At 37.4% G+C, this 27,519-nt stretch overlaps 1 protein-coding gene across 3 annotated transcripts in view; it reads right to left on the bottom strand.

The window, feature by feature from the left end:
• The window catches only part of LYST (lysosomal trafficking regulator), a 176,076-nt gene that overhangs the window by 80,736 nt on the left and 67,821 nt on the right, over window positions 1-27,519 (bottom strand). For all 3 annotated transcript variants that reach the window (XM_070364844.1, XM_070364845.1, XM_005905646.3), the window contains 9 exons: window positions 27,001-27,145; window positions 25,426-25,599; window positions 20,416-20,576; window positions 19,387-19,577; window positions 17,021-17,266; window positions 12,055-12,228; window positions 10,996-11,145; window positions 6,951-7,088; window positions 5,291-5,489 (listed from right to left, as the gene is read on the bottom strand). In XM_070364844.1, coding sequence (XP_070220945.1) covers window positions 5,291-5,489; window positions 6,951-7,088; window positions 10,996-11,145; window positions 12,055-12,228; window positions 17,021-17,266; window positions 19,387-19,577; window positions 20,416-20,576; window positions 25,426-25,599; window positions 27,001-27,145 — 1,578 coding nt within the window. The remainder of the gene's footprint in view (window positions 1-5,290; window positions 5,490-6,950; window positions 7,089-10,995; window positions 11,146-12,054; window positions 12,229-17,020; window positions 17,267-19,386; window positions 19,578-20,415; window positions 20,577-25,425; window positions 25,600-27,000; window positions 27,146-27,519) is intronic.

The raw sequence follows: 27,519 nt of genomic DNA, 5'->3' as shown, positions 1-27,519 counted from the left end.
AGTACCTGTTTCCCATGCAGGATCTGGGAGCCACCCTTGATCACAACCTTTCCTTTACCCATGTCAAGTCAGTCTCCAGGTTATACTGACTTTGTTTCTTGAACTCTTCTCATCCCTAGCACAGTGCTATAATGCAGGCTTTTATCACCCCTCACCTGGATTATCATCACAGACTTCTCAATGATATCCAGGATGGACATCTGGCCACCCTCAAATCCTCATAGCTACCAGCATTCTCTCCATCAAATGGTAAGCTCTGCTTAAAACCTTCCAGGGGCTCTCTGTTGCCTCCTTACCACTCTGGATAAAGTCCAAGTTTCTCATCTAGAGCAATCTCCATGAGCTGTCTCCATGCCCCCTTACCAGCCTTCTTCCTTACATTAATGTCAGCAACACCAAGCCATTTGCTTTGCCTGGAAGGCCCTTCCCTTCAATTCCTAGTCAACTCAGAGCAGGTATCTCCTCCTTCAGGAAATAGCCCCTTGCAATGCACTGCTGTGCTTTCTACATGTTATACTTACCTGTTTATGCCTCTCTTCCCTTTACTAGACTGTAAGACCACATTTTACTCATCTTTGCAACTACTCTGTGCTACCAGAATCTTGACATTACTTTATTCACTAGATGTTTGCTGAACCTAATACAAAGTCATGCTGTATAATTTCACTTGGCTTTTTACTGCAGCTGTATCATTTTATTCACTATTACATGGCTTAAAATGGCTGTTTACAATGAGTTCCCCTCTCTAAATTTACTATTTAGCTTTCTCAATGTATTCTCTGGCTTGCTTTCTTACCACATTGCATTTTCTTAGTTTTTTAAAAAGTCTGATTATTCCATTTTTAAAAAAAATACTGAGATTACTCTTTCTTGTTCCATCCTTTAAATAGTATTAACAATAATTCTATCCTTAGCTTCCTTGTTTCTCCCAACACTTTTCTTCAGTGGTCTCATCTGTTCCCTAAGCTTCAACTCACTTCTATGCACGTTGTTCCTCTATGCTGAATTATATTGTAATAACTGAGGCGGCGGTGAGGAGATACCCCTCGTCCAAAGTAAGGAGCAGTGGCTGCACTTTGCTGGAGCAGCCGTGAAGAGATACCCCACACCCAAGGTAAGAGAAACCCAAGTAAGATGGTAGGTGCTGCAAGAGGGCATCAGAGGGCAGACACACTGAAACCATACTCACAGAAAACTAGTCAATCTAATCATACTAGGACCACAGCCTTGTCTAATTCAATGAAACTAAGCCATGCCCGTGGGGCAACCCAAGATGGGCGGGTCACGGTGGAGAGATCTGACAGACTGTGGTCCACTGGAGAAGGGAATGGCAAACCACTTCACTATTCTTGCCTTGAGAACCCCATGAACAGTATGAAAAGGCAAAATGATAGGATACTGAAAGAGGAACTCCCTAGGTCAGTAGGTGCCCAATATACTACTGGAGATCAGTGGAGAAATAACTCCAGAAAGAATGAAGGGAGGGAGCCAAAGCAAAAACAATACCCAGCTGTGGATGTGACTGGTGATAGAAGCAAGGTCCGATGCTGTAAAGAGCAATATTGCATAGGAACCTGGAATGTCACGTCCTTGAATCAAGGCAAATTGGAAGTGATCAAACAGGAGATGGCAAGAGTGAACGTTGACATTCTAGGAATCAGCAAACTAAAATGGACTGGAATGGGTGAATTTAACTCAGATGACCATTATATCTACTACTGTGGGCAGGAATCCCTCAGAAGAAATGGAGTAGCCATCATGGTCAACAAAAGAGTCTAAAATGCAGTACTTAGATGCAATGTCAAAAATGACAGAATGATCTCTGTTCGTTTCCAAGGCAAACCATTCAATATCACAGTAATCCAAGTCTATGCCCCAACCAGTAATGCTGAAGAAGCTGAAGTTCAACGGTTCTATGAAGACCTACAAGACCTTTTAGAACTAACACCCAAAAAAGATGTCCTTTTCATTATAGGGGACTAGAATGCAAAAGTAGGAAGTCAAGAAACACCTGGAGTAACAGGCAAATTTGGCCTTGGAATACGGAATGAAGCAGGGCAAAGACTATTAGAGTTTTGCCAAGAAAATGCACTGGTCATAGCAAACACCCTCTTCCAACAACACAAAAGAAGACTCTATACATGGACATCCCCAGATGGTCAACACCAAAATCAGATTGGTTATATTCTTTGCAGCCAAAGATGGAGAAGCTCTATACAGTCAACAAAAACAAGACCAGGACCTGACTGTGGCTCAGACCATGAACTCCTTATTACCAAATCCAGACTTAAATTGAAGAAAGTAGGGAAAACCACTAGACCATTCAGGTATGACCTAAATCAAATCCCTTATGATTATACAGTGGAAGTGAGAAATAGATTTAAGGGCCTAGATCTGATAGAGTGCCTGATGAACTATGGAATGAGCTTAGTGACACTGTACAAGAGACAGGGATCAAGATCATCCCCATGGAAAAGAACTGCAAAAAAGCAAAATGGCTGTCTGGGGAGGCCTTACAAATAGCTGTGAAAAGAAGAGAAGCAAAAAGCAAAGGAGAAAAGGAAAGATATAAGCATCTGAATGCAGAGTTCCAAAGAATAGCAAGAAGAGATAAGAAAGCCTTCGTCAGCAATCAATGCAAAGAAACAGAGGAAAACAACAGAATGGGAAAGACTAGAGATCTCTTCAAGAAAATTAGAGATACCAAGGGAACACTTCATGCAAAGATGGGCTCGATAAAGGACAGAAATGGTATGGACCTAACAGAAGCAGAAGATATTAAGAAGAGGTGGCAAGAATACACAGAAGAACTGTACAAAAAAGATCTTCACGACCCAGATAATCACGATGGTGTGATCACTCATCTAGAGCCAGATATACTGGAATGTGAAGTCAAGTGGGCCTTAGAAAGCATCACTACGAACAAAGCTAGTGGAGGTGATGGAATTCCGGTTAAGCTATTCCAAATCCTGAAAGATGATGCTGTGAAAGTGCTGCACTCAATACGACAGCAAATTTGGAAAACTCAGCAGTGGCCACAGGACTGGAAAAGGGCAGTTTTCATTCCAATCCCAAAGAAAGGCAATGCCAAAGAATGCTCAAGCTACCACACAATTGCATTCATCTCACACACTAGTAAAGTAATGCTCAAAATTCTCCAAGACAGGCTTCAGCAATACGTGAACCGTGAACTTCCTGATGTTCAAGCTGGTTTTAGACAAGGCAGAGGAACCAGAGATCAAATTGCCAACATCCAGTGGATCATCAAAAAAGCAAGAGAGTTCCAGAAAAACATCTATTTCTGATTTATTGACTATGCCAAAGCCTTTGACTGTGTGGATCACAATCAACTGTGGAAAATTCTGAAAGAGATGGGAATACCAGACCACCTGACCTGCCTCTTGAGAAATCTGTATGCAGGTCAGGAAGCAACAGTTAGAACTGGACATGGAACAACAGACTGGTTCCAAATAGGAAAAGGAGTACGTCAGGCTGTATATTGTCACCCTGCTTATTTAACTTATATGCAGAGTACATCATGAGAAACGTTGGACTGGAAGAAACACAAGCTGGAATCAAGATTGCCGGGAGAAATATCGATAACCTCAGATATGCAGATGACACCACCCTTATGGCAGGAAAGTGAAGAGGAACTAAAAAGCCTCTTGATGAAAGTGAAAGTGGAGAGTGAAAATGTTGGCTTAAAGCTCAACATTCAGAAAATGAAGATCATGGCATCCAGTCCCATCACTTGATGGGAAATAGATGGGGAAACAGTGGAAACAGTGTCAGACTTTCTTTTTTTGGGCTCCAAAATCACTGCAGATGGTGACTGCAGCCATGAAATTAAAAGACGCTTACTCCTTGGAAGGAGAGTTATGACCAACCTAGACAGCATATTGAAAAGCAGAGACATTACTTTGCAACAAAGGTTCGTCTAGTCAAAGCTATGGTTTTTCCTGTGGTCATGTTTGTATGTGAGAGTTGGACTGTGAAGAAGGCTGAGCACCGAAGAATTAATGCTTTTGAACTATAGTGTTGGAGAAGACTCTTGAGAGTCCCTTGGACTGCAAGGAGATGCAACCAGTCCATTCTGAAAGAAATCAGCCCTGGGATTTCTTTGGAGGGAATGATGCTGAAGCTGAAACTCCAGTACTTTGGCCATCTCATGTGAAGAGTTGACTCACTGGAAAAGAGTCTGATGCTGGGAGGGATTGGGGGCAGGAGGAGAAGGGGACCACAGAGGATGAGATGGCTGGATGGCATCACTGACTCGATGGATGTGAGTCTGAGTGAACTCTGGGAGTTGGTGATGGACAGGGAGGCCTGGAGTGCTGCGATTCATGGGGTCACAAAGAGTCAGACACGACTGATCGACTGAACTGAACTGAACTGGTATCATATTCTTTGGCTCAAAACAAACACAACAAAACAAAATTCTTCAATTACTCCTGAGTAGAACACAGGTTTAAGTTCTCTGATCTTATATTCAAGGACTCATTTAATATGATTTTGTGTGTGGTTGAATAAATGATGATCCCAAGCTATATTTATGATACTATTTCTCTGCTGCTGCTGCGATGCTTCAGTCGTGTCCGACTCTGTGCGACCCCAGAGACGGCAGCTCACCAGGCTCCCTCGTCCCTGGGATTCTCCAGGCAAGAACACTGGAGTGGGTTGCCATTTCCTTCTCCAATGTATGAAAGTGAAAAGTGAAAGTGAAGTCGCTCAGTTGTGTCCTACTCTTTGCGACCACATGGACTGTAGCCTACTAGGCTCCTCCATCCATAGGATTTTCCAGGCAAGAGTACTGGAGTGGGTTGCCATTGCCTTCTCCTTTACAAATCTCCTATATTAGGTAAAATTCATTATTCTTTATTTTCTCTATTTTTCCTTGCTTTAAGTCACTCTCTTCACCTGATAGTAATTCTCTAATGCCCATGGGAGATTATTAATCTATTAAATCTCTCTCCATATCTGTCTGATGAAACCCTAACTCTCCTGAAATCAGATCATTTCTTTTGTATCTATAAGGTACTTGCCAGATGTTATTTATTATAATTATTTCAGCACATACATTTACCCTCACCTCTTGGTTTTTAAGCTCTCTGAAGGTACAGACTATGTCTGGTTCACTGTATGGACCTCTGTCCTGTCCCATTTCCAGTGTGTAACTGAGCAGTTTCTAGCACAGAGGCCATTCAATGAATATGAAGCAAACATGGATCAAATGGGAAGAAAAAAACGAAAGTGGAAACAGCCAAGATCAAACAAAAATGATTATACCTACCTATGTGCAAAGAAAAATAGAAGTTTGTGGGGTTGTGACAAACATAAGTATTAGTAGGAGGATGAACTGCTAAAAGGAAATTGAAGATAATCGTCAATAATTCCAAATCCGGAGGAGATCCAAGGACTTCTGCTGTAATTTTCACAAAGGATCTACAAACCTCTTGGGGCATGGATGTAAGCTGCCCCTCTTTGTGTTCCTGGAAAAAAAAAAAAAAAAAACTCTCCTTAATTTAAAAAGAACTGTCAACTTAACTAACATTTCTCATTTAAGCAAGATAATTCTGTTTAAGATAGAACTGTGTTGGTTTCCTGCTCTAGACTAGATATTTACCATAAAACTGAGTTGCTATTTCTCTATTCAAGCAATCTTGCTATTAAAATTTATTAAAGCCAATGGCCCCATATAAATGTTAGCTACTACTAGTACTATTATCACTACTGCTTCTGCTACTACTAGTTTGGGTTTAAAAGAGAAAATTTCTGATAGACAAAACTGGTTACATGAACAGAGTATGTTCCAGTCTACAAAGTTATTACTCGCAACAGCTCAGAGAGGTTTTATCTTCATTTCTACAGTATGAAGGCCTGAAGTGATTGTATGACTAACTTAAACCACACAGAAAACATCTCAGTAGTGCAGCACAACTCAAACTCAGACCTTTGATCTCCTTCTACTGCATCATCTACTGCCTGGAATAATCAGACCTGGCAGAATGCTACATTATTGCCAAAAATAAAGACAGATATAAATAAATTACTTATATATTCCAACTCCACCTCCCCAGTGCATAGCAGCTGGCTTTTAGATCAAGGCTAGATCTTTCCTCTCTGTCCAAATACACAGTATATCTCTGCATCCACTCTTCTTCATATATTCTTTTGTATTGCTGAATCAGAAAACTTAAAATCTAGATATTAACTTTAACACAGGTTAGTTTGACTACCTCAGATATACGGAGAGAAGAGGAGTCTACAAAAGTCAGTCAAGATCTCACAATGGCCAAGTCAAGACAAGAACATAGATCTCCGAACTTGCAATTCAGTGTTATTTCTGCCTCAACCATCTTTTTTTTTTTTTTTTTCTAAATCGTACCCCTGTGACTTCCCAGTGCTCCTGGTCACCACTTCAATTACTCATTCCTGAGTTCAGCCCAGTCTAAGCTTCTTCAACTTTGCCCTCTCCACTGACTCCTTACAAATAGTCACTGGTATCCTACCTCATTAAAAAAAGAAACAAAAAACCCTTAAATTGACCTACTGTGAAGCTTTTGTTAACAGTCTGTTTCTCTTTTCTTTTGCTGTTGGACTTAATAATCATGTATTCTCACTACCTCCGATGATCCACCTACCACACATGCTTAAAGTTCCCAGAAATCTGGGTCTTGCCTTCTTCATTCTGATGAAATCTTGTAAGCTATTAAGAATTTCCAAGCTGATGGCATTCTCTCTGTCCACATTTTCCAGGAACTTCCTACCTTATTTGGCTCTAGAGACCACCCCTGTCTGGGCAGGTTCTCCTCTCTCTGCCTATTTTCTTTACCTCTTTCATAGAAAAAATTTCATTGGAAGTCCCACAGAATTTCAGTCCATGGTATTCAGTTATTAAACAAAAACCACTGCAGAAAATACCTCCAGAAGTAAAGTTACATAAGGAGTACCTGCAAAACCTGGCAAGTCAGTAGAAAGTGATGAACCACTCGAGCTTTCAATAACTGCTTAATATTAAACATCTGCTGCTGGTGGTCTGCTCTGATGAGGACTTCTAGGGCTGCCAGCAGAGTTTCCCAAACACCGTGCTGAGAAAACAAACATATGCACAGGGTTACTGAAAAACATGGCTCGTGCTTTTTAGAAGACATGCAATACATCAATTTAACATTGTGTAAACACTCACAATTTGTCAAAGATTAAATCTGTCTGAAAAAGCAAATCTAAAAATTTATTCCCAGATTATTTTTTTTTTTTGACAATAGGTCATTTCTAAAAATTTATGTTCAATGCAATGCTGCATTAGGGGCTTTAGGACACTAACCTTTCTGTGGCATTAAATGATGTACAGTATTTTCAAAAGATGAATTATCTTAGGGAACTTATTTACTATTTACTACAGAGAAACACATTATCCATATAAATTGTTTGCAAATAATTTATTTTCAAAGAGCATTATTAAAAACATATAGACTTCAATGCTAATTTGTGTACTCAGCATTTAATCAAATACTTTTAGGAAAAAAAATGTACTAAATTGAAAATATTTACTGACAGTGTAGAAATTCTGAATTTTTGGATTAATTTACTTTTAAGTCCAAATTCTAGAATCCTCCACACAGTTACTAAACATGCAGTTTAAATAATTAGCATCCTCTTAAGGTACTTTAAAATGCTTCTCCCATAGTATTCACAATAATAGTGAAAAAGAAATCTTACATAGACAACCACTACTGAAAGATAATCTTCACCTCATTTTATTACTTCAAATGATCTTTCAACAAAGCTATCAACAAAAAGCAAAATTAACGGGTTTTGGTTGTAGGTTTGCTGTTTTTCCTGCCATTATATGATGGAAATGAATAATGAAAAGGCCAAGGAATTGATAGACTTAATCATACTATTCTAACCAAGGCCTCTCTCTTAACAGGACAGGATCAAGAAGCCCTGAAAGAAAAAGGCATATGAAAATTTGAAGACAAAGCAGCTCAAATATGAAAACCTGATTCAGGACTGAAAAAGAATATTAAAACAGAATAGTGCCTAAGTAAACCAACAACCAGACAACCAATGAACAAAAACCAGAACAACTCAGCTAAAAAAGCAATTAAAAAAGAAAATTAAAAAAAAAAAAGAAAGAAAATTTTATCTCAAATCCATAGAAGTATCCATGTATACCAGTTTTGAATTTGACCAAAAAATACTTTGCTTATTAGTCAAAATTTTTTAATGCTCAAATTAGCATCCTCTTTTGAAATACTAACACAGCTGTCAATTTTTAGTTAAGATTCAGTCTTATAATCTACAATTAAGCTATTTCTTTATTACATGTTTATATTCATACCGCCTTCGATCCAATCTGTTTGCATTTACTATCCCTATGTTCGTTAGCTTTCTCTCCTTGCAACATCATGGGTATTTTTATACATACGTATATATGTTGTTATTGTTTAGTTGCTAAGTGGTGTCCAACTCTTTGTGACCCATAGACTGTAGCCCATCAGGCTCCTCTGTCCAGAGGATTTCACAGGCAAGAATACTGGAGTGGGTTGTCATTTCCTTCTCCAGGGCATCTTCCTGATGCAGGGGTTGGACCTGTGTCTCCTGCATTGGCAGGCAGATTTTTTACTGCTGAGCCAACAGAGAAGCTCACAAATGCATATATATTATATGTGAATGTACATGGAGATGTGCATTCTGAAATTCTGAAAGAGAATTTATTCAGAATGAGAAGTCACAATGAAATAGAAAGTTTTAAAAACTGAAAAATACCATAAAATCTAGAAAAAGCTAGCTGCTTGACACAGCTCCATAATACTTACGCCTGTATTTTGTAGGAGCATATTCTTGGACTGCTTCTTCATATAACAATAATTTGGTAATATAATTTTATACAGGGAGAATAGAAAAATAATCTGTCTCTCCTCTAGCATGTTTGGTCAAAATTTATTTTTGTTAATGATAGATTAGAAAAGTTTTCTTTAGCTTCATAACTTGTTATTGATAGTAAGTCTGGGGTGACTGTTGCCAAATTTGGAAGCAACCAAATATTTTAAAATTGTAAAGGTATACACGTTGAACTGGTCTTCAGTTGCATTTGATGATAATGGTGTTACACTCTAAATAACTCTAGACAATCTACAGTCTACACTAGAACTGAGGAGGCTCTACGAACCAAACCATAAAAACTATACTTTAGCTAGGGCAGAAGGAAAAAGCCCCACATTCACTTTCCTTGCTGGGTCCTTGTGAAGACCACACAATCCATCATCCTGTTGTTAAGATTGCCTAGATCTAAGATCAAAGCATGCTCCTTAGTTTATGCCTACCATGAAGCCAAGACTTCATAGCCTTGCTCCGCAAACGGATACAGCTCTGACTTCTGGACAACATGGCTCCCCTACTCAGAAGTGTGTCCGTTTCCCTCTCCTTGACTCAACTCTACACACTCTTAGCAGGATTCCCTTTCAGAGTTTATGGTAAATGCAAGTCTCTAATTGATTCAAGTGTTTTCCAGCATGAGTACTGCTCTAACTACTTTACTGCTGCTACTGCTGCTGCTAAGTCGCTTCAGTCATGTCCGACTCTTAGCGACCCCATGGACTGCAGCCTACCAGGCTCCTCCATCCATGGATTTTCCAGGCAAGAGTACTGGAATGGGGTGCCATTGCCTTCTCCAACTACTTTACTACCTGCAGCCAAAGTTCTGATCCTGACTCTCCAGATCAACATTATCTATGGCTGTCTAAAACCTTGCACAGAAATTAATCTCTAGATTTCCATTTACAATTAATGCTACACTGAAGCAGTAAATTTGTTTTGTTTTTGAGAAGACTGATTAGATGAATATTTAAAAGCATTTGTTTCTCTGTGCAGCAAAGAAAACAGTCAACAAAGTGAAAAGGCAATATACAAAATGGGAGAAAACGCTTATAAACCATATATGAGATAAGGGATTAGTATGTAGAATATATAAATGACTCCTACAACTCATTAACAGAAAATCAAATAACTCAATAAAAAAATAATCAAATGACCTGAATGGACATCTTTCCAAAGAACATATACAAAGGGTCAATAAGTATATGAAAAGATGCTCTTCATCAACCAATCATCAGGGAAATGCAAATCAAAACTACAAGTTATTATTACTACCTCATATTCTACAGAATAGACACTATCAAAAAATAACAATTGTTGGTAAGCAGGTAAAGAAATTTGGAGGAGGAAAAGGCAACCCACTCTAGTGTTCTTGCCTGGAGAATCCCAGGGACGGCGGGGCCTGGTGGGCTGCCGTCTATAGGGTCGCACAGAGTCAGACATGACTGAAGCAACTTAACAGCAGCAGCAGCAGCAGGTAAAGAAATTGGATCCTTTGCACATTGCTGGTAGGACTGTAAAATGGTGCCTCTCTTACAGAAAATAGTATGGTATAGTAATTCTGTTTTTTAAAAATTAGAATTACTATATGACTCAGCAATCCTACTTTTGCATATGTGTCTAAAATAACTGAAAACAGGATCTCAGAGAGATCTCTGCACATTTATGTTCACGGCAGCATAATTCACAATAGCCAAAATGTGGAAGCAACCTAAGTGTCCATGACAGATGAACAGATAAAGAAAATGTGGAAAACACATACAATGGAATAGTGTAAGAAAGAAAACAGTCTTGTCATATGTTATAACACGGATAATCCTTGAGGACACAATGCTAAGTCAAATAAGCCAATCACAAAAAGGCAAACTCTGAATGATTCCACTTGTATTAAATATCTAATACAATCAAACCAAAGAAACAGAATGTAGAATGGTGGCTGCCAGGGACTCGGGGGAAGGGAAATGGGGAGCTGTTGTCCACTGGGTAGTCAAACCAAATGAAAAAGTTCTAGAGATCTGCCATATGACAAAGTGTATATGGTTAGTACTGTACATGTAAAAATTGCTAAGAGGGTAAATTCATAACAAACGCTTTTTAGCCACATAAAGTACATGCCTCTGCTTTATTCCATATCTTCCAGTCTAGCAATAGTTCCTCTAACAGTTTAACATCCTGGATTATAGCATTAGACTCTACATCCAACTTAAGTTCTCCATTCTCATTGATATGAATGATATCTTCACCACAGCAACCTTCAAGAAGGGTCTACAGAAAAACAGCATTAATACAAGATGCATCAATAATCAATCCAAAAATTCAACAGAAATATTAAGCTTTCAATCTTAGCAGTCATAACATTAAATTCAAAAGAAAACTACTGAATAACTCAGCAATTCACAAGGTATCTTTACCTTGTTTTGTAAAACAATTGAAGTAATAAGAAAACCCCCAAATTTCAAATATTTATAAATGACTATTTAGTTTCAAATATGGAGTAAAATAAACTATACCCTATATTTAAAATTCAATGAATCTGTTGAATTTTAAACTTTTTCTAAGAAGTATTCATGCCACAAGTGTATGGATCTTGCTCACTTTAAGAGTTGGAGTCTGGGGGCATGGGAACAGGCATTGGTCTTTTGCCTTAATACTAGAACCCTCGGGAAGAAATACTTTCACAACGTTACCAAGTGCTTTTAATTGGAAAGGTATTTAAATATGTGATTACAGCTGAATCACAGTAAAAAGCTAATACGGCTTTAAGATAATAACTCTACAGCAGCACTGCCTCCTGAGAACTGCACAGCACTAGGTGTCTGGAGAACTGGGTTCGCCCCCATACCTGTGGGCTGAAGCAAGCAGCAGTCTATATGAGTCACTATCACCAGTCTACAGAAGGAGGGGCCAGCCCAGGAGGTATCATTGGCTTATCAAGATCTAAAAATCTTAATTTTTTCTTATATTCTTCTAAAATGTTTTAAAGGAAATGAAAATGTAATTATTTAAATGACGAAAAACCCAGAAGAGCCTTCGTTTGATTAAACACATACTATCAAGTTTCCTTAATTTTCTTCAGAAATAACTGAAACACGAAACTCTATTACCAGGAGACTTAATGAAGAGGTAAGTGTCACTGCATACGAAACCCTTAGAATAAGTTTTATGAGAATGTACCTTCAAAATGTGAAAGCCAACAATGCATTTTTGTTTGATCAACACCTGATGAATCATGGAAAGTCCATTACAGTTTTCTAACTCATGTATTCTCTGTTGGTTGTATTTAATTAATGAGAGTATAACTCTCAATGCTAACGCTTGAGTTTCTTCACAGCTACTGAGTTCCACAACCTAAAAAAAAAAAGTAGATAAATTTTTTCTAATTTTTTGAGATTAAAAATTTAACATGTGGGGTTATCTTCCATTATGTAATACCAACCTATCAGTTTTATTTGAAAGTTTATTTTTTATTGCTGACACTGTTTGTAATTACTTAAGAATTGTAAACAAATAAAACCAATAAGTTCCATGCTCTTATGTCTCAAATATGCTATAAATTAACTATAATAACATTGATATTTAGAAGTCAGTAGCATTTTATTGGTGATCTGAAGTGTCAGCAAAATGCCTCATATTTTTGATGCTTAGTCAACAAACAGGCTCTATGTTCTATGCTGTGGAAGATGAAATAGACTGCTCAGACTGTAAACAGGCAGACTACCTACCTCCAGTGGGGCCTGCTGATAGGTCAAAACATAAGACGTAAGAATAAAAACTAAGGATTGTGACTTGTACTTCAATTCCCCCAATGCTTTCTGGCAACTACTATATGTAGGAAACAAACATCCTATTATGATTTGAAAAGGCAAAGAAGAGTGAGACAATATGAATGCATGAGAGCACAAAAACTACTTCTGACTCCACCCTGCTCAGGATGTGAAGCCTATGTGAAGAAGATCACTGGGAGAGAGAGCAAAACCACAGGAAGCAGGGATAAACAGGTGTCTAAGGGTGGGATGCAGTCAGGAGAGAGATGAAGATTGGATTCACAGTACGTCTAGGAGGCTGCAGGCTGCCTATCTGGCTGCAACCTGGATGGAGGAGATTAAGCTCAAGAGGTAGGCTATACCTGTAAGGGTTTTAAGGAAACTGAATTTTACTTTTGTAGGGGAAGAATGATACTGAACAGAGTTTCTGTATGTAAAAACATAGTTTAAAATTCTTTTTGGCAAGATCCTATATGTATGTGAGATAAAAAATTAATCATTTTTCTTGGGATCATCACTGTGTAAGAGTAATCAAAATAAAATGATGCCCCAACCTCTAATGCTGAAGAAGCTGAAGTTCAAAGGTTCTATGAAGACCTACAAGACCTTCTAGAACAAACACTAAAACAAGACATCATTTTCATCATAGGGGACTGGAATGCAAAAGTAGGAAGTCAAGAGATACCCAGAGTAATGGGCAAGTTTGGTTTTGGAGTACAGCACAAAGGCAGCAGAAAGGCTAACAGAGTTTCAACAAGAGAATGCACCAGTCTTAGCAAAACACCCTCTTCGAACAACACAAGAGACGACTCTCAGTTCAGTTCAGTTCAGTCGCTCAGTCGTGTCTGACTCTTTGCGATCCCATGAATTGCAGCACGCCAGGCCTCCCTGACATGAACGTCACCACATGGTCAATACCAAAATTGGATTGATTATATTCTTTGCAGTCAAAGATGGAGAAGCTCTATACAGTGAGCAAAATCAAGACCGGGAGCTGACTGTGGCTCAGATCATGAACTCCCTATTGCAAAACTCAGACCTAAATGAAAAAAGTAGGGAAAACCAGTAGATTATTCAGGTATGACCTAAATCAAATCCCTTCTGATTATACAGTGGAAGTGCCAAATAGATTTAAGGGAGTAGATCTGATGATAGAGTGTCTGATGAACTATGGATGGAGGTTCGTAACATTGTACAGGGGGTGGTGAACAAAACCATCCCCAAGAAAAAGAAATGCAAAAAGGCAAAATGGTTGTCTGAGAAGGCCTTACAAATAGCTGAGAAAAGAAGAGAAGTGAAAGGCAAAAGAGAAAAGGAAAGACATATCCATCTGAATGTAGAGTTCCAAAGAATAGCAAGGAGAGATAAGAAAGCCTTCCTAAGTGATCAATGCAAAGAAATATAGAAAAGCAACAGAACGAGAAAGACTAGAGATCTATTCAAGAAAATTAGATACACCAAGGGAACATTTCATGCAAAGATGGGCTCAATAAAAGACAGAAATGGTATGGACCTAGCAGAAGCAGAAGATATTAAGAAAAGGTGTCAAAAAAACACAGAAGAACTATACAAAAAAGATCTTAATGACTCAGATAACCACGATGGTGTGATCACTCATCTAGAGCCAGACATCCTGGAGTGTGAAGTCAAGTGGGTCTTAGGAAGCATCACTATGAACAAAGCTAGTGGAGGTGATGGAATTCCAGCTGTGTTATTTCAAATTCTAAAAGATGATGCTGTGAAAGTGTTGCACTCAATATGCCAGCAAATTTGGAAAACTTAGCAGTGGCCACAGGACTGGAAAAAGTCAGTTTTCATTTTAATCCCAAAGAAAGGCAATGCCAAAGAACATTCAAACTACCACACAATTGCACTCATCTCAAACACTAGCAAAGTAATGTTCAAAATTCTCCAAGCTAAGCTTCAACAGTACGTGAACCAAGAATTTCCAGATGTTCAAGCTGGATTTAGAGAAGGCAGAGAAACTAGAGATCAAATGGCCAACATCCGCTGGATCACAGAAAAGGCAAGAAAATTCCAGAAAAATATCCACTTCTGTTTTATTGACTACACTAAAGCCTTTCTGAGGATCACAAAAAACTGAAAAATTCTTCAAGAGATGACCACTTTACCTGCTTCCTGAGAAATCTGTGTGCAGATCAAGGAGCAACAGTTAGAAACTGACATGGAACAATGTTCCATTTCTCAGGAAGCAGGTAAAGTGGTTCAAAACTGGCAAAGGCATATGTCAAGGCTGTAAATTGTCACTCTGCTTATTTAACTTTAATATTTATTTTATATGCAGAGTACATCATGTGAAATGCCAGGCTGGATGAAGCACACGCTGGAATCAAGATTGTCAGGAGAAATAGAAATAACCTCAGATATGCAGATGACACCACTTTTATGGCAGAGAGCAAAGAGGAACTAAAGAAGCCTCTTGATGAAAGTGAAAGCGGAGAATTAAAAAGTTGGCTTAAAACTCAACATTCAAAAGATGAAGATCATGGTATCCGGTTCCATCACTTCATGGCAAATAGATGGGGAAACAATGGAAACAGTGACAGACTTAATTTTCTTGGGCTCCAAAATCACTGCAGATGGTGACTGCAGCCATGAAATTAAGACGCTTGCTCCTTGGAAGAAAAGTTATGATCAACCTAGATAGCATATTAAAAAGCAGACATTACTTTGCCAATAAAGGTCCATCTATTCAAAGCTATGGTTTTTCCGGTCGTCATGTATGGATGTGAGTTCGACCATAAAGAAAGCTGAGCACCAAAGAATTGATGCTTTTGTACTGTGGTACTGGAGAAGACTCTTGAGAGTCCCTTGGACTGCAAGGAGATCCAACCAGTCAATCCTAAAGGAAATCAGTCCTGAATATTCACTGGAAGGACTGATGCTGAAGCTCCAATACTTTGGCCACCTGATGCAAAGAACTGACTCATTGGAAAAGACTCTGATGCTGGGATAGATTGAAGGCAGGAGGAGAAGGGGACGATAGAGGATGAGATGGCTGGATGGCATCACTGACTTGATGGACATGAATTTGAGCAAACTCTGGGAGTTGGTGATGGACAGGGAAGTTTGGTGTGCTGCAGTCCATGAGGTTGCAGAGTCAGACACAACTGAGCAACTGAACCGAACCGACTAAACTTGATGAAAAAGGAAAAACCAAGTATACACATTTTGAAATTATACAAAGCTATAAAAGTAGATCACAAAATGTTGATGAGAAGTTAAATGAAAAGTTTTTATTTTAAAACACTAGTTTACTATCTATTCAACTAGATACTACATGCAAAAAAGCTATTAAAAATGGAAAAAGAAAAAGAAAGAAAGCTTAGAGTATGGCAGGTCAAATGCTAACCAAGTATTTATTTTATAAGCACAGTAACAATAACAACTAACATTGATATGTCTCTTATTACAAAAGTAATCAAAGGTGCCCCCACTAAAGAAAAAAAAGAAAGGGAGACATATGACAATGGTGCAGAAGTTACACTTAAGCATAAAATTTGGAAGTGAAAAAGATCAGGGTTGCTTTAATTAAACAAGGATTTGGACCACAAGGAAGTAGAAATGATTCGTACTGAAGCGAGACCATTTGTACCCTCTATTTGGATTTCAGCAGTCCTTGAAACAGTCATGTACAACCACTGTCTACTCCACCTCAGGAAAGAGATTGTTCCAGTCCACAGATGGCTAAACACAACAGATAAATAAACTTAATTCTCTAAAACAGTATCCATGGTGTGAGTCAAACTTTTTGACTTTCTCCTTCTCTTTCAAAAAATTTCAATCCCAAATGAGTTATTTTTGTACTTATTTGTTGACCTTTATTTTTCTCCAAGCATATGGAAGTTTCAAGGGAAAAACAAGTTTCACAAATCTTGTTTTAAGAAATACATTTCTTCTCTATTTTTATTATAGCATTTTTTTTTCTCATTGGCAATATTAAATCTTATACACTTAATAGTTAATGGTTCTAATTACATTTCTAGATAACAGAAGACTCTGACATCTTCATAAATTATTTAATTAATTTATTTATTTGGCTGGACCACGTGGCATGCAGGATTCTTAGTTCCCTGACCAGGGATCGAACCTGTGCCCTTGGCATTGGGAGTGGAAAATCAACCACAAGAACACCAAGGAAGTCCCAAATCTTCATAAATTAAAAAGAAATTTTAACAAAAAAATTATTGTGGTAGAAACTTTGATGACATTCTAAACAATGTGTGCTTTTTTAATCTTGAAAGTTTAATATAGTTGATACATAGCTTTACTGTTAATCAAAAAAGAATCCTAAAAGTTATCAATAATAAAGAAGTAGTTTCTCTTTAAATAAATTTACAATCAGTGATTCTTACCCTAGCAAAGAGAAAGACAAATATACCAGTTCCACCAATCTCATGCAGAATGCCTTGAAGGGTTTTACATTCAGTGGGCTGGAGATTCTTTAGATGATGAGGTTCTAATAAGATATTGTGAACTTCTTTTGAGCTGAAGGGTCTTTGAGAGAGTTGGGTTTTCATTTGACCTTTAAGTCTAATAACTGGCTCATAGATGGTGTACTGAGCAGGACAGTAAGTTGTATATACAACTGAAAGACTTTCCTGAAACACAAATATTTTCCTTCAATAACTAAACAGTTTAAAAAGTACATTATCAACTAGCAAATGGATTATTTCAAAGTGAAAAGACAAGCAAAAAATCTTTTTCTTTGTTTTAAAAAAGACAGTCACTGCACAAAACAAAGATAGACATGAGAAGCAAGACAGCTCTCCACAAAGAAAAAGACCCATTTCATTTAGGAGTGGTCAATACATGTAAACCATATGAAGGCTGAGAAAAATTCCAGCTTTGATCTTTTGAGAATAAACATGAAATTACACCTATCACCAGTAACAAATCCCTACCGTACTCATGTTCTATGAACTGTTCTATGCATTTATAAATAGTAACCAATCGTTACAACCCTATGAGATGGGACTCTGGGTCAATGTATTCAAACGTATTTTGGTATTGAATTTGCTCATGGGCTGCCTACTCATTTTAAATATGACTCTATAAACTAGAGCATTCTTTCCACTAGAATAAAACTCCAAACTATCAGCATACCTAACAAAGTGAGTATTTATCCCAACCAAAGGGTAGTTTTGATTAGGTTCTAGCTCTCTGTCAAATATTCTATCAATTACTTTAAAAATTATGGTAAACTTTAAAAACAAAATGAACTCTGAGGTGCTCTCAATGGAGGCCGCTACAGAAGATCACGCTTGTGGAAAATGGTGTAGCAGCTGGGGGCTCTGGGCTTCCATCATTTTCACCACCGTGATGCAAGTATAGTTTCATCAGACATCATCTAGCACCTTTGCAGACCAACCAAACTGATGACACAGTCTACTGTACATGATTATGCTGGGTAAAACAAAATCATAAATCTACAGTAGTTTTCATTAAAAATCTGGTAAAATGCCAATTATCTGAAACAAGTCCCATCTGATACCAACACCTTGCTAGGAGGGCACCATGTCTGTCTGACCTCTTACTGATGTCTCATAACCCCAAAATAGCAAGCTAAAAAAGTCAGGCTTAAAAAAATATGCTTTCAAAAAAGATTTTTCACATAAAACCTGTATAATTTTTACTTGTGATAATTTCTGTTGAATTTTATGAATTATAACCTCCATTCTTTTCAGGCAAAATAAAAGGTTAAGAATACGTATTTTTTTGTGAAAAAGGGATTAACCAAAAACTAGAGAGCTAAAATTATCTGAACAAACATCCATTGTACGAGCTCCTTGGTCTTCCTAAAGCAGAGATACTCAGTATGTGGGCCCCAACCAAGAGCAGCAGCATCACCTGGGAAGTTGTCAAAAATGCAAATTCTTGGGCCACACTTCAGATCTACTGAAGCAATCTATGTTTTGGCAAGTCCTCTGGGTGATTCTGGTTGGATACTACCCGTGCGTTATAGAATATTTACAATCTCTGGCCCCCATTCAATAACAGTGGACAGCCAAAATGCCCTTAATCTCCATTTCTGAATATTCCTTACGGAGAAAAAGATTGTGGGTCTAATACCAGATCTTTAGTTAAATTCTATATCTATTTTACCACAGATACTTAATACCACTCAAGACTTACATGTTTTAGACTATGAAGGATCAGTTTCCTAGTTGCTATAATGAAAAGTATCTATCACAATACTCCTAAACTGTGTATTAGTATAACAATATATTAGAATAATATATAAAATGCAATCAAAAGTCTCATATAAGCAGAATCAGCAATAATTTGAAAGCAAAATTCTAGCTGCTGTTGTATTAAAGAATAAATATTCTAAAATCTGAATATGTATAATTAAAATTAATATAAATAAAAATTAGCACTTATTTATAAGTATGGAAAGGAAATATAATAAGCAATTTTTAAGGCTAACATGTATTATATGTTATATCATAAATGTTTTTCTCGAATGATTAACAACAGGTATAACCTAAACTAATACTTAGTATAGAAATATAGTTCCAAGGAAAAGCAGATGAAAATTTGAAACCTGAAAACAAATTTTGAGGAAGTCAAAGTATTTTAATTAAAAAGAAAAACATTTGTAAGTAAAGAAAATGTTGAGAAACAGAAAAACTCTAAAAATCAAATCACAGCTAATTCACATTCAATAAACATACATAACAGTTTCTAAAAAGTTAAAACCTATAAAATGAAAACTTACAATTAAAAGACCAATGTCCACATCTTTGCTGGTCATAAAAAGTTCTCTGATTTGTTCACATTGCAAAATTTCTTTATTAATGTACTTGGAGTAGTCATTCACAGGCTTGCCATATTTACATGGCATTATGGACGTATGGTTGGGTCCACAAGCATACAGATAAAATGCCTCTTGCGAGCCAATCTTAGCCCCTGAATAGCAAAAAAAAAAAAAAGTTCCTTATTTAAAATACTCCAGAATTTTTCATAAAAATAAGAAATCAGAGGGTTTTTGCTAGATTCTTTAGTTGTTCACTGTATCTTTCAAAATTAATAAAGCCTCAATTTTCAAATTGGTGTAATGAGCAAGTAATCTATAGCAACTCTGGATGTAAGATGAATTAATATATATATATGTATATATATAAAGTTATCTGTAAAACTCTTGGTAAAATAAAGTAATAATATTTATATTTGTTCTTTAAGCTAAAAATAGGGATTTTTTGGTTTTGTCCTTTTTTTTTTTTTTTTGCAAATGGAAATTTTATCTCAGTGAATTCCTTTTAAAAACAACATATGGATTGGTATCATTACTCCTTCATCCATCCATCTATTTATTCAATAAACACTGTCTAAATGCTATTATGTGGCAGGTTGAGTAATACATTTTTAAAAATCATGTATTTCTTCTTCACCTAAAATTTGGTATTTTTATATAATATACTAAAATTATAAGTAAGAGAGACAGCCAGTCTAACTTTACCTGCTATAATGCATTTTCTAGGATTATAAAGTGATTTAATATAAGCTTCTCTTTGGCAGTGGGGTGGGGGAGGATATGTGCCTTTGCATTAAATATATGTATCAATTATAAGAACCACTTAGATTATAAATATGTTAAAACAGTACATCTTGGAATCTAGGAAATACAGTACTTATTAAGTACAAGTAAAGGAACGGGGATAAATACTTTATCCAGGACAATTAACTTAGTTTAATACTTGTTAACTGAAGGAAAAACTTGAAAATGCTTTAAAGGGGAAAAACATACCATTGAAGAGGAGTAAATTTCCCAGGTCCCATTTTCCAGCCAATTGCAAAGATTCTTCTTGGGATGATAAACAATGGCCGATCATGCAAAATGTTTTATTGCTGTCAGATGACAAACTTGTTTTTCTTGGAAGCATAAAATCCAGAGTAACATCAGGCTTCCTACATTAAAAACAAAGTTAAATCAATTACTTCAGGGATTTTTATTTTTATTTATTTTTATTTTATTATTATTATTTACTTTACAATATTGTATTGGTGTTGCCATACATCAACATGCATCCGCCATGGGTGTACACGTGTTCCCAATCCTGAACCCCCTCCCACCTCCCTCCCCATACCATGCCTCTGGGTCATCCCAGTGCACCAGCCCCAAGTTTCTTGTATCCTGCATTGAACCTGGACTGGCGATTCATTTCTTATATGATATTATACATGTTTTAATGCCATTCTCCCAAATCATTCCCCCCTCCCTCTCCCACAGAGTCCAAAAGACTGTTCTATACATCTGTGTCTCTGTTGGTGTCTCACATGCAGGGTTGTCGTTACCATTTCTAAATTCCATATATATGCATTAGGATACTGTATTGGTGTTTTTCTTTCTGGCTTACTTCACTCTGTATAATAGGCTCCAGTTTCATCCACCTCATTAGAACTGATTCAAATGTATTTTTTTTAATGGCTGAGTAATACTCCATTGTGTATGTGTACCACAGCTTTCTTATCCATTCGTCTGCTGATGGACATCTAGGTTGCTTCCATGTCCTGGCTATTATAAACAGTGCTGCGATGAACATTGGGGTACACATGTCTCTTTTAATTCTGGTTTCCTCAGTGTGTATGCCCAGCAGTGGGATTGCTGGATCATAAGGCAGTTCTATTTCCAGTTTTTTAAGGAATCTCCACACTGTTCTCCATAGTGGCTGTACTAGTTTGCATTCCCACCAACAGCGTAATAGGGTTCCCTTTTCTCCACACCCTCTCCAGCGTTTATTGCTTGTAAACTTTTCGATCGCAGCCATTCTGACTGGTGTGAAATGAAGCAAATGAAGCAACTGACAAACAACTAATCTCAAAAATATACAAGCAACTCCTGCAGCTCAATTCCAGAAAAACAAACGACCCAATCAAAAAATGGGCCAAAGAACTAAATAGACATTTCTCCAAAGAAGACATACAGATGGCTAAGAAACACATGAAAAGATGCTCAACATCACTCATTATCAGAGAAATGCAAATCAAAACCACAATGAGGTACTTCAGGGATTTTTGAAGTGTGAATGTTTAATAACACGAAATTCTTGAACAAGTTTCTTGGTTCAGTATTGGATAATTGGTAATGGGCGAGAGAGAAGGACTGATCCTCTTGTCTCTTGGTCCAAGGTGCTGGTGGTCCACAACCCCCCAAAGAAGAGGAAGGGGCAGAGACGCCTGGTGATCCGCACCAGGCCAAGGGAAGTATGACTGGACATTTGTTGCAAGTTTCCTTTGCCACTTGACTTCTACAAATTCACCTTCCTGGTTTAAAATACAAATCTACCACCTCTCCCTGATTTTACCAGAAAGTCTCCCATCTCAGTACACAATTCCTAAAACCTCATGCCCTCTTCAAAAACTAATCAGGAAGAGTATCACTTCTTCAGGTTTTGTTCTGACAAGGCACTGAAACGCCAATGCTTTTTTTGCATTTTCTTTGTTTTCAGCACTAAATACTGCAGAGCTTTTGATTAATCTCTTGCTTTTCTTCATGGATAAAAGTTATAGGAACCCTCACAAAAGGCAAAGTAGGAAAAGGTAAACTAATGCTTTCTCCTAGAGACACACACGATGGGAGAACTTCATCTTCTTGTTTAAATTGCAGAGTGCCGAGCTCTTGCCTCATTCTAGAGTGTTTTAAACTCTCTTAAGATAATGAAGGTAGCTTGTAAAGACAAAGTTTGTGAATAAGACAAAGCACTTGCTGCTGCTGCTGCTGCTAAGTCGCTTCAGTCGTGTCCGACTCTGTGCGACCCCATAGATGGCAGCCCACCAGGCTCCCCCGTCCCTGGGATTCTCCAGGCAAGAACACTGGAGTGGGTTGCCATTTCCTTCTCCAATGCATGAAAGTGAAAAGAGAAAGTGAAATCGCTGTCATGTCCGACCCTCAGCGACCCCATGGACTGCAGCCCACCAGGCTCCTCTGCCCATGGGATTTTCCAGGCAAGAGTACTGGAGTGGGGTGCCATTGCCTTCTCCGAAGACAAAGCACTTAGAATAAGCTAATAATGAGAAATTCTATCTTGGTATATATTTATTTAAAAATTTTCCCTTAAGGCTTTCTATTCCATACTTAATATATACATTTAGCTATTTAAATAGGAATATTATTAACAAAGGAAAGATGTGATCTAACCTTTTTATTGAAGTTCAATTGACATACAACATTATAGTGAGACACCTATTCCTGTGCAGGCATCTCTCTCTTGAACCAACTAAATGGCTGTAACTGAAACAGTACTGCCACCTAGTGGCACTATGACTTAATTCAGTTCTTAAGGGTAAAGAAAACCTGTAAAATCAATACAAGATGAGTTCAACAAACACTAAAATAATTCACACTATCTACTATGTGCCATATATTCCTACCAGATTTGTGTTCTGTTCATCAAATAAAAATTAGCAGAAAATATTAACAATTTTTTTTCAGTGTCGTTACATCTTGAAATGTATTACTTGTAGAAATAACTTTATTAGTTCCGAGAGTGATAGAGTGCCAAATTTAAATCAAAGGAATAATATATTCCTTATATTCCTTGATCACTTGCTCAATGCTCTTTTACTAGATAAAATCATTAACTTATACCAAATGGTAAATTCAAAGTAATGTTCAAATAAGTGGGTGAGTAAAAATTGAGTGCTATGTTCATAACTTCAGAACTGGCCACAGAGAACATCTAGACACTCATTCTGAATATGTGTAATGATTAGTTTATGATTCCTATATCTGTCAGCCTGCCTGACTCACCAAAAGGCTGTAGGGTTAGTAAAGCATGTATGTGGATGGTCAGTCGTGTCCAACTTTTTGTGACCCCCATGGACTGTAGCCTGCCAGGCTCCTCTGTCCATGGGATTCTCCAAGCAAGAATACTGGTGTGGGTTGCCATTTCCTCCTCCAGGGGATCTTCCTCCTGCATCCCCTGCACTGGCAAGCAGATTCTTTACCACCAAGTCACCTGGGAAGCCCGTTAAAGAGAGCAGAGGGTTTTAAAGCAGGGCTCTATCCAGGCTCAGAGTCCAGGTTGAGTTTCAGCCACCCTCCTCACTGCAAGCAGCATTTTGGGTTTCCGCTGCCTCACATGGAAGGACAGAGGCATCTCTTACTTTGTTGTGCGGCTAGAAGGACTAAATGAGGTCATCTGTGCAAAGTGCTTACTACACTGCCTGGTAGGTGCTGAGAGTTCCAGAAATGAGAAGAGTGTCCATCAGACTCTCACAGTCCCATCCGCAATCCCAACCAATTCAAGGTTCTGGAAACATATACTGATGTGCCACAGCTGCCTTCAGGCTTAGGCAGTTGTGAAGACAGAACTTCTCAGAAAATATTTTCTTTGGATTACAGAAATTGAGATTCAATGACATATTTTCATGTACTTTTTAAAATGAATAAACTGTTTCCTTTGGCAGACACTGCGGACTGGCTACCCCAAAGCTGTTCACAAGCCTCTTCTCCCAGCCTTCCTGAGGCTGCAAGGCTGTAAGCAGTCGACTCCCGCAGCCTCCAGAGCAGAGCTGACAGGCACACAGGCTTCCCTTCTTTCTCACAGGCCCTTTCCTCTGCCTGGCTCGCTCTTCCTCCCTCTTGTTCATGCAAAACTCCATCTCCTTCCTTCAGGTCTCAGCTTAAATAATCTCTTTCTAGATAGGTCTTCCCTGATGCCCTTCTCTTAAGCAGGAAACCAGGTATTTTCTGTCTCGGGACCCATTTGTTGTCTTCACAGTACCTATCATGATTTATACACACGCGTTTAATTGTGTACCTTGCTGTCTGCTTCTTCACTGAACTATGAACCCCCAAAAGGCAGGGGACATGTCTGTCTTGTTTACCAAGCTCCCAGGCCTAATATTGCATGTGCTCAGCACATAGCAATTCCTCAATAAATATTTGATGAACAAATGAACGAAAAAATCAATTAATTTGTGCTGAGGGTATATGTTATCTCTATGATCTAATCTACTCTGAGAGACTTTAGAGAGAATTGGACGATAATGTATATAAAGCACCTTGCAAAAGGTCTAGCAGCCTCATCCTGGATTCAAAGCTGCTGTCACACAGCATCACCATGCCCGTTCATTTTTCTTTTTCATCATTCAACTTAGATATTCCTTCCAACCAGCTCGGTCCTTTCCTGTGTTATACTAGTTTCCAATTCTGTATTCCCTTTCATGCTATTTCATTCAATAAAATACTTTGCAACTCTTACAAATCCAAGATACCTTACAACTCTCTCTGAGTTAAACTTTACATTAAGATATTTCACAAGATATTTCTTATTAATTTGACTCACAGTTCTCCTGGTTTGTAAAAGTCAAATAGTACTATAACCAAACCTGGTATATTTCATGTGGTATATTTCTAGGTTTCTATCTTAATATACTGGTTTATATTTTTTTCTAGTCATTCTAATTTCTTTTGAAACTCTAGATTTAATTTTGGTATTAGCTTTATTAGCCACTTAAATAATGCCTTATGGATTTATCTTATATGGCCTTGCTGGACTAAATTCATAAATGTCTAAATGTTCAGATTTGTGCATGGTCCCCCAGATCCAAATATTAATCTTCAACAGTTTCTTCTAAGGCAAATTAATTTTGTATGTAAGTGATAAAAAAGAAAAATATCTCACTTGACAGATTCCTATTAAAATACAGTAAATTTCATCTACAGTCTTTTTGTAATTTGTATCAGAAGCTGTAACATAATAATTAAAATTATAACTGAGATTATTAAGTATTTACTAAAAGTGTTTCATACCTCTGTCCAGAGATCCATATGGAGATTTTCCCATGGATATTCTTTTTCCCTTGGGGCTGCTGTAAGTAGGTGAGTACTAAATGTTGCCATTTGCTTGGGAGGAAAATATTCTCCTGTGATTCAACCTGTGCTAGTAACACAACTTTTGTATCATCGTTTGAATCCATGCAGACACTGAACAAAAAGAGTAAAGGTATAGGCTGAAACATGAAATTTCTGGTATCAGTTTTTAACATGTATAGTTAAGTATAACTCTAGATATTTAAGTAAAATTTAAAAACCAGTTCTAGTATTAAACTAACTTGAAAAGTCAGGAGGTCTTTGTTTTATATCATAATCTGCTTGATTATTTTATTATACTATAACCTCAATTCATGAACTTAAAAACAGATTTGGCTCATTTGCTAGTATTAACAATTTGGGCAATAATCTTCAGGATTCAATTTGCAAAAAAAAAAATTTATTATTACTATCTATATACCCATTGCCCTTTTAGTGCAATGTTTGCTTCATACAGAAATTAATACATATACATAAATATCTAAATGCTAGTATGTATCATTGGTCTAACCTACTCTGAGGGATTACTAAGAGAATTAAGATATAATTTACATAAACTACCTAGTAACCTTTATAACATTTACAGAATGCAGATCCCTAAGTAAAATATTTTACTTAAATTTTAATAAACATTATTGTAGTTCAGTTGCTCAGCGGTGCCTGACTCTTTGCGACCCCATGGACTGCAGCTTGCCAGGCTTCCCTGTCCTTTACCATCTCCCAGAGTTTGCTCAAACTCATGTCCATTGAGTCGGTGATGCCATTCAACCATCTTGTCCTCTGTTATCCCCTTCTCCTTCTGCCTTCAATCTTCCCCAGCATCAGGGTATTTTCCAACGAGTTGGCTCTTTGCAGCACGTGGCTGAAGTACTGGAGCATCAGTTTCAGCATCAGTCCTTCCGATGAATATTCAGGACTGATTTCCTTTAGGACTAACTCGTTTGATCTCCCTGCAGTTAAAGGGACTCTCAAGAGTCTTCTCCAACACCACAGTTCAAAAGCATCAATTCTTCAGCGCTCAGCCACCTTCTTTATGATCCAACTTTTACATATTTATAAAAATAGTATCATACCATTCATATTCACTCAGTACAAATAAAAGACTTGTATCTATACTAGTTAACAAAGGAGCCAAGAAAAAAGGACAAGACAGCAATGAGAACCTAAGTCTATGAGATAATGGCTATTAAATATATAATCTCCATGAAAAACAGCTGCCTGTTAACAACATCATAAGATCACTGCAATCAGATAGAATACATCCATATATAAGACTTAAGTAAGTATTTGGTCTAAGATACACTGAGAATTAACATAGTGAACTTAGAGTTTAATTACAGATTTTATATATTATTACAAAGATTATATTGTTTGAATCTACCTTCTTTTTTTTAAATAAGAGTTTTCTATTTTGTCACAATTATCTTTATAGCAGATTTCACATTAATGTCTTTTACATAAATTATTTAAATACCTAAGCTATTCATGGGGGGCAGAGTTGAGGATAATTATTACCGAAAGATAAAAGTGCCGGTGTGGGGATCAGCCCACACTTGGATGATCAGTGCTTTGGATCCCAATGAGATCATATGAACACAACCTTCTTCTATGAGCCTTTCACCAGGATTCACATATGCTGCACCTTCCAGTCTGTTGTTCTCTATGAAAAAAAGATGTTAGGATGATTAGTCAAGCATCTGACAAAAACTGAGTGGAAAAGTAATGTAAATTGAATTTTGCCACCTAAGAATTGACAGGTCTAAACAATGTACATGTGATATTACCGATGAGGTGCTATCTAATGTACATGGAGAGTTTTCTGTATTAGGTCATTTTGCTCTGCTCTTTCGATGTACAATTTATAAAAGAAAACTGTATTAACTACCCAACACATTAAATTATCTGCTAAGATTTCTTAAAAGTTCAACTTCCTAGGCTAACCCATAAAAATACCTAAGTATGCTATGCTAATAACTTGGAAATATGTCTGTGGAAAAGTAGACTCAGAGCTCCAACTGTAGATACCAGGTGACA

This window comes from Bos mutus, chromosome 28 (assembly GCF_027580195.1).
Source record: "Bos mutus isolate GX-2022 chromosome 28, NWIPB_WYAK_1.1, whole genome shotgun sequence".
NCBI lineage: Eukaryota > Metazoa > Chordata > Mammalia > Artiodactyla > Bovidae > Bos > Bos mutus.
This window is presented reverse-complemented; position numbering and strand designations above follow the sequence as displayed.